General features: G+C 41.2%; 1 protein-coding gene across 1 annotated transcript in view; it reads left to right on the top strand.

Annotated features, from left to right (window-relative positions):
* Positions 1 to 5,119: 5,119 nt before the first annotated feature.
* The window catches only part of LOC148158687 (N-acetyl-beta-glucosaminyl-glycoprotein 4-beta-N-acetylgalactosaminyltransferase 1-like), a 47,908-nt gene continuing 44,858 nt past the window's right edge, over positions 5,120 to 8,169 (top strand). Inside the window, exon 1 of the mRNA XM_088006351.1 lies at positions 5,120 to 7,452. Within this exon, the coding sequence (XP_087862477.1) occupies positions 7,311 to 7,452 (142 nt within the window). The 5' untranslated portion in view covers positions 5,120 to 7,310. The remainder of the gene's footprint in view (positions 7,453 to 8,169) is intronic.

Below are 8,169 nucleotides of genomic sequence, written 5' to 3'. Positions count from 1 at the left end.
CCCCTTTCAGTATTTCTTCTCTATTGCTGTTTCACAAAGCAACTTAATATGACACAACACAGCAGGAGGAAATGTCACTCTGCGCTTGTTTAATGGAGGAAGAAACTCAAACGCACGGGGCAGCCAGAGTTGATCCGAAAGGGATGCAGTGGTCAAAACCTCTTAATGCCTCTGACATTTCAGCTCAGACCTCTCATCAAAGCTGCCGTGCTGCCCAGGAAAACAGTGAGGCGGGGGTATTTGTGAGAGAGAGAGAGTGACGAAAAGAAGGTGAAAGCTGAAGGACAGGAAAGCAGACAAAAGCATTCAGGCAGATGTTGGACGCATGTGACGGGAGAGATTTAAAAGAGCTCAAAGGAAAACTGAAGCCGAACAGTGTCATCTCCCTCAAAGTTAAACGTCTGAACATCACCGTACTTTGAGACGGTGCTGCAATCCCCCCTTGGCGATCCTCAGTGGCAGATCATATCACAACTTCGGCTGCACTCCCGGACACCTGTCACAACCAACCGGACAGGGACTCACATGTGTGGGCACAGTCGCTGGAACACACAGTGAAACAGCAACTCACCCGCCTCCAACCTTGTCTGTCTGTATTATTCTGATGCACACCGCTCCTTCTGCCTTCACCCAAGCATAGAGATCCTCGAATGGAGATTGAACGGCACCAAATGCTTCTTTGATGGGTGTTTGCCTGCATAAATAGACTATAAAGTCTATTTTTTTTTCTCTCTATTTCACACCGCTAATTGCCAGTAAATTGAGCCACATGTGGTCTTTGAAGTTTTAATGGGTCCATTGTTAATGCAAGTTAAAAGTCTGCACCTCGCCTGCTGTGTCTAAGTTGAAATAAACTCAAAAACAAAAGAAAGACATTTAATGAGTTTCTCTTTGCAGTCTGGTGAAAATAAGTTTTGCCACCAAATATGATTGTATAATTCATGGTGTGCTTCAGCCAGGTGATGGAGGGAGAAGCATTTTAAAGTTATTTTTTGTTGTTTTTAATCAAAACCAGTGAACGTGATAAACAGCTACGGATTTCAGACAACAGGACATAACTTTAAAGCCTATCATAGAGTTAGTTTTACTTTAAATCTGAGGTCACACTCAGCTCAAAAGATTATATTATTGGAGTAGTTATTATACATACAGTACATATGTCTGTGTGTGTGCGTGTGTGTGTGTGTGTGTGTGTGGGAGCCTGGGTGTGTGTGTGTGCATGCGTAAAGATTTCCATCAATGCAGGAAAGCAGGAAGAGCTGAAGGTTTGCCACAGAGTTGCATCACCTTACCTTGCAACATTCAATGCCTTTGAGAACTGACAATTAGTTTTGAAAATGACGTTTTCTTCTCTCCTTTTGTTGAGATTTGTTTGTTTCTTGGCTTCAGTATTTCACAGACGACATCATTGTTTTTGATTAGTTTTTTCATAAAAAAATTATGATATTGTGTTGTAAAATCTGAGGTCAAATACTGTGACCTAGAATATATGACATAAGAGATAGCGTAATTGTGGAAGCAATTAAAGAAAGTGTCATAGTTTGCAGTAAAATGATGGACCCAAATGCAGAAACCGACCATGGTGGAAATGAGCCGAGTCTTTAATAACCAAAGTATAGAGAAATTTGCACATGAATGACACCAGAACCAACGAAAATGTTCCCAATATACAAAAACAGAACGTGAATAAATAATGCTTTACAGCAGGATAGTGAAATGAATAAAAATTGGTCTATATAGATGATGGATGAGGCTGTTTTGAAAAAGGATGGGGAAAGAGACTTGATTCTATTTTTGTAGATTCAAACATCTACAAAAATATTTATTTCTGTAGATGTTTGAATCTACAATTTGTAGATCTACAATGTGTGAAACATGTCAGTTGTGAAGTCAAACCCACCATGCACAGGGAGAACATGCAAACTCCATGCAGAAAGACCAGGGTTGGGAATTGAACCCAGAACCTTCTTGCTGCAAGGCAACAGCTCTACCAACTGCGCCACTGTGCAGCCTAGTCTGAATATCAAGGGCTGAAATTATGAAGGTATATAAATATAACAATAAGTCAGGCCTGAAACCCTGGACTTCAGCTTTTCAGTTTTCTTGAAGTGTTTAAGTAACTGTTCCCTAATAGGACTAATTTTACATGACAGTATTGTTTGTTTTTAGTTATTGGAGAATTTAATGTCATTGTCATATTTTTAAGCAACTTTTAGTTGGAATGGAATTACATTTTTATCAACCATATTAAAAGTTGTTATATTAGTAATAACATGAGGCAACAAAGAACCAACTTGCTGCTTTTTTCATGATGTTTAGCAAATTCTTACAGTGTGACATGACTCCAAACTGGATATCTAACAGCTGATAGACCTGAAAACGTGTAACATAAAGAGCGACATCAGCCTTAACATGGTGTCCAAAATGATCAAATTCAGTCATATCTACTACAGCACTGGTTCTCACACATTTCTTTCTGGTAAAATGAAGCTGAAATGAAAATAAATCGATGTTCTCCATGAAAAAAAACAAACTACCCACAAAGAAATAATGTAGGAGATTATGCAAACTTTTAATTTATTTAGAATTTTCCAATAATTTCAAACATCTTACATCAGCAGTACAGTTACTGCAGACTGTTGCCCTACTTAAAACACGCAAGCATGGCTTGCCTTTAATTTGTATTCCACCACCAGGCGGCAGTCTTGCACTCACATGGAATTGTCTGTCACACAAACTTGAGTAGAATTTAATTGTTAGATGTCTGGAAATCTGAAAGACGTGAGGTATGCACTTTATTCACAAAATAAGTAAATCATTTGAGCTGTTTTTAGTTTCAATGTTACCACTTGAAGAGATCAACTCTTCATCTCTTTTTTTTAAGATTGCTTTATTATCATTTTGGTTACAATATAAAGTTTTTAGGGCATTAAATCTAATTACTTTGCTTTATTCTTTTCTTTTTTTTAAATTTTATTTTTCTATTATTCTTTACTCTCCTCCTTACTGCACTGTCCAATTACCTGAATCAGATTAGGATTTGTTGTGGCATTAAGTCAATCAAGTTACTCCATCCATCAGCAACATCTCACTTTCCAGCTTTTGTTGAGAAAATCTGATCAGATGCTGAGAAGCAACCAGACCCACCATTCCAGGGTCCCTATTCATTTTCCTCAGGCTGGCTGGTACCATGTGTCTGGACTCACAGGTTTTTGAACAGGACTCAAAGAAGAACGATCTCGAGTCAGTGCACAGCTTCAGTTGTTACTGCTAGAAACCAGTGATCAGGCCTGAAGTCTGGGTGTAGTGATAGACTCAGACTTGAGCCTTCAAATACACATAAAAACAGTTACAAAGTCAGCCTTCCATCACCCGAAGAAGATTTTCAGGACCGAAGAACTAATGTGCGTTTATCTTAAATCGCATTGATTACTGCAACAGACATATGTAGTTGATCCAGAACACTGCTGCTCACCTTCTCACTAAAACCAGGAGGATAGAGAACATCGCCCCAGTTTTAAAATCCTTACACCGTCTCCCTGTAATTCAGAGAAGAGACTTTAAAATACTGTTTATAAGTCACTGAATGACTTAGCACCGAAATTCATTAACTGTTCCATCAACCCTCCAGGCCACTCAGGTCTTCTGGTTCTGGTTCGCTCTGTATTCTCAGAACATGCAGAAGCAGCATTCAGCTTCCGTGCACCACGAATCTGGAACAAGCTTCTAGAAAACTATAGCTGAAACACAGAGTTTCTTTAAATCGAGGTTAAAAAGCCATCTGCATAAAGTTGCTTTCAACCTATAATTGTCATGAAATGCGAGTTGTTGGGTGATCCAAGATGCAGACTGGGAGCATGCTGAATGTTTAATGAAAAAAAAAAGATAAAAAACTTACAAAAAAATCCCACAGGGAACACAGGAAGCCAGGGTGAAAAGGAAAGAGGAAAGAAAAAAAAAAAATCAGCAAGGAAAACACATGGTAGAGGGAGGAACCAGCAGGGAAAAATTGAGAATGAGTTTTATGTACTAGGGAGGTTGATTACTGAACAAGAAACAGATGGCTGATTGGAAACTGGTTGCAGGTGTGAGGGGAGAGTAGCAAACAGGATGAAGAGAGAGGGAGAAAGTAAGAGGTACAGGGGGTGAGGGAGAGTAGGGGGCTAGTAAACGTGAACATAATTAAAATCCAGTAACTAGACAGAAGAAATAAACATAACTAGGAGCACTAAGTATAAATGAACTAAAATAAAACAAAAACAACACTGATCTTATCAAAGTAAAGCAACACGGAATACTCAAGCTAGAATAAATAAACTAAAACTCTAAAACTCTTAAACAATCAGGGATCTTAACTTTAATCACTGTAGCATTGACCAACATATTTGATGTGCATTGATGATTGCATTGATGATTTTGATGGTGGCACTTGACCACATTTATTGTTTGTTACTGTATTGTGTTTGTACAGTGGCCTTTGAACTGCCTTGTTGCTGAAATGTGCTGTAAATAAACATGATTGATTGTCCCACTTGGGCAGTCAATTCATTTCAGTAAAACTAGAAGGGCATCCACCCTAAGACTGGCTCAGCACCGTCTCAAGTGGACAGTTTAAAAATCTGCTTAAATTGCATCCTCACCACATCCTGTTCCGAGGGAGGTCGTGTGTCAACTTTAAATAGGCAATCAATAGACACTCCATTTAATTCAGGTGTGCTGGAGAAAGGGTGCATCCAAATATCCTCACTGCTATTCAATTTATTGCAGATACTGATTGTTGAATATTATGTGTGTGTGTGTGTGTGTGTGTGTGTGTGTGTGTGTGTGTGTGTGTGAGATGAAGGAGTTTGTCTCCGCTTGGTCTGTCTTTGCATCCTTAGATAAGACACTTCATCTGCCACGCCTACTGGTGGTGGTCAGAGGGCCTGACGGTGCTAACGTGGAGCACCAAATGGAGGATTAAAAATAACTAAAATGATCCTTTTTTTTTCTCCATCCGCCAAATTTGTTTGAAAACACACATATTTCTTACATGAAAGAGTCAAAATTCAGATAAATTCTTCAAGAATGTTGTCACATAAGAACTATATACAAAAAACATTGCTAGGTCGAACATGAAGAGGAAGTTTTCTAGATTGACGGCAATCTGTGATGCTGATGCACAAATTACAAGTAAACTTCTGCAAAGCCGCTGAAACGTCGTGTTTTCAGCTAACACGTTGGACATGTCAAGAAGAAAAGAATCCAGCTCCAACTATTAATATCTTCAAATGACACTTCATTGACTTTATCACTGATACTCGGCCTGTCACGATAATACATTTTGCAGAACGATGATTTGTCCCTGAAGTTAAACCATAATATTGTTGTTTTTCAGGCCATTTTCAAGTAATATAAATTCAATGAATATTTAACACTGGAACTGGAAGACATTTTAAATATTCAATATAAACAAAAAACAAACAAATAACAGAATCAATGTGTATTGTTCTTCAAAAAAAGACCAAAAGCACCAGACTGAAGACGTCGTCCAAGTTTTAGGTAGAAAGAGTGAGGAAAAAAGAAGAAAAAACGACAAATCATGCAAACGGAAATAACTGAGCTTATTTCAATTTATCATGTCATTAGTTGCCTATTGAGACAGACCTAACTGTCTTTTTCCAGTTCAGTTTACCATAAACGGGAGATCAACACTGTACATCTGTTTCCTGTGGAAAATGTTTTAGGTTATGAATTCAGTTGTTAAATGATGGATCATACTAGCAGCCTACAAAAAAAAAACAAGAAAAAAAAAAAAAAAAATCGGTCAGGTTGAACGTCGTCATCCCGCCTCCTCTGCTCCGTTTGCAGACTTGCGATTGGTCGGCTGGCTCGCCACTCCCCGACCACCCAGGTTAGGTTGCTCCGTACCGTTGTGATGCTGCTCAATTGATGGGCGTACAGAAGGATACCCTTACGTGTTCCCATTGTGCAGCACAACAAAAACCATGTTCGTTTCTGTCTGCGTTTGCTTTCTCTGCGGCAAAATCCTCCCGGAGATCCGCTGTTTTTCCTCCCGCCGCACTGCTTGACAAGCGGCTCTGGCTCAGTTGTTGCGGCCGTTTTAAAGGTGGGTAAAAGAAAGCTCATGACAGGAACAACAACACAGGGCAGCGCATCGCGGCTAGCAGCAGCAGCAGCACCCCAGCGTGCATCACTTTAATTCAGGTGAGCTTGCCTGACTGGGGTCCTTCTACGCACGCATGGCGGACTCGGACACTTTGGGGGAATTGCACCTGCCGTGAAGAGGGAAGGGAACCGAAGCACATGGACGGATCTGCTCCCTGGACCTCACGTCGGACTGTCAGACCTGAGTAACCTGCGCCCTCGTCGCGCCGCCATGGAGCGTTAACAGTTTTAACTGTGTTATTTATTTGTTTTTTTTTTTTTACTCGTCGCGGGGGCTTCGCGAACCCATCCGAGTGCGAGGATGACAGCTGATCGCCCCTCCTCTCCCCGGACCGGGATAAAAAGGCGCTCCAACTGAGTAGTGCGCCGCCTTCTTTCTCAGCTGTGTGTGTGTGTGTGTGTGTGACAATAGATGGAGCGCACGGGGCTGTAACGTTTGGCTTCCTCCTCGTCGGGTTCTTCACTCCTCACGTCCTTGTCAAAGATTTCACACAAACGCCATCAGACCGCATCACTGATTCGCTCCTCATTTGCAAAGATCAGACCCTCCATTAACGGGCTCACCTCTCCACATGGAAGGAAACTTCCATTCCTCCTCTTGCTCCTCTTTGATGCTTTGCGCTAAACCCACGGCCGGCGGGGATGATCCTTGAGTGGCCGATGAAATAATCAGCGTCGCGGTGTCAGCAAAGGGCTTGAGCCCCAGGGGATTTGGATAGATTATCGCTAGAGTGCTATTTTGCTCACCCGGTCACACTCTCAACGGAATTTAGCGGCTTTGGAGCTGCAGCCTTTTCACTGCTTTCGCCCAAGTGCGTGTAAACTCTAAAGCTACAGAGAGGAAGAAAGAGAGAGAGAGACAGGGGTGAATCCGCAAGCAATGCCTTGCACAGAGGTGCTTGGATCCACATCAGAGGACGCCACCAAAGTGCCGTCACGCCGCGGGTGTGGGGGGATGAGACGCACCTCGGGGTTGTAGTCAGCAAGCAGTCCGTGCCGCGGGATGCCTTCGCCGTGACTTCAGGAGAGGCTGGTCCGCCAAGCAGAGAGAGCCCAGCGAAGAGTCCAACGGCAGCGCCTTCAAGGACCACTTTCCCCGGACCCGTTTTGTCTCCTATCCACCGGAGGATGTTTCAGCGAGGATGCTGCGCTTCCCCGTGAAGAAGATCCGGAAGCAGTTCAAGCTCCTGCTGCTGCTGGTGCTGCTCACCTCGGCCGTGTGGTTCACCTACCTGCACATCAACCAGGGCAAGACCATCAAGCTGCACTTCAACTACGGAAAAGGTAGAATCCATTCACAAAAAAAAAGAAAAAAAAATATCTGGAGCTTTAAGTGGTGACTTGACCTCATTTTGCTTAAAGTCATTATAGTCAGACCTTTCTGTGAAATCAATCAAATTAAGTAGGTGGTGTTTGTAAATTAATTATTTTTCATTTAAAAGGTGATTTAATTCATTATTTCTACCTTAAAAGAAAAAGTTATATACATTTGTTACACCCTATATAACTCCTGCTATATATATAATGTAAGATATTTTATATATATATTTTTAAATAAAACATATACAATATTTCTTATTTTATTTTGTTGCTCATAAAACTCCAGAATTACATGTAATGGGACAGACTTGACAGTTGTCCAGTCATCGACAACCTCCACATAGAGCGGTAAGCCAAAGCGGTCATTGCCAAAGAAGCTGGTTTTTAAGAGAATGCTCCGTGTCCATGCATATAATGGAAAGTTGAGTGGAAGGAAAAAGTGTAGCAGAGAAAAACGTGCAAAACAGTTGGAATAAGCACAGCCTCGAGAGGATTGTGAAGCAAAATACTGCCAAGAATATGATCAGGAAAGTCAATGAACCGTCACTCAGTGGTCCAAAAATCATCTATCAGATTAAAGTAAGGAAGAAAGATGCATTTTTTTTTCTTTTTTCAGGTTAGATTTAAAGTCTTAGAGTTGAGAAGAATTGAGAAACAGAATCCATGTTATCTGAAGCATTT

The sequence above is a fragment of the Poecilia mexicana genome, unplaced genomic scaffold, assembly GCF_051168715.1.
Source record: "Poecilia mexicana isolate PSO_F unplaced genomic scaffold, ASM5116871v1 scaffold_6, whole genome shotgun sequence".
Taxonomy (NCBI): domain Eukaryota; kingdom Metazoa; phylum Chordata; class Actinopteri; order Cyprinodontiformes; family Poeciliidae; genus Poecilia; species Poecilia mexicana.
The sequence above is the reverse complement of the archived record's forward strand: the minus strand, read 5'-3'. Positions and strand labels throughout refer to the sequence as shown.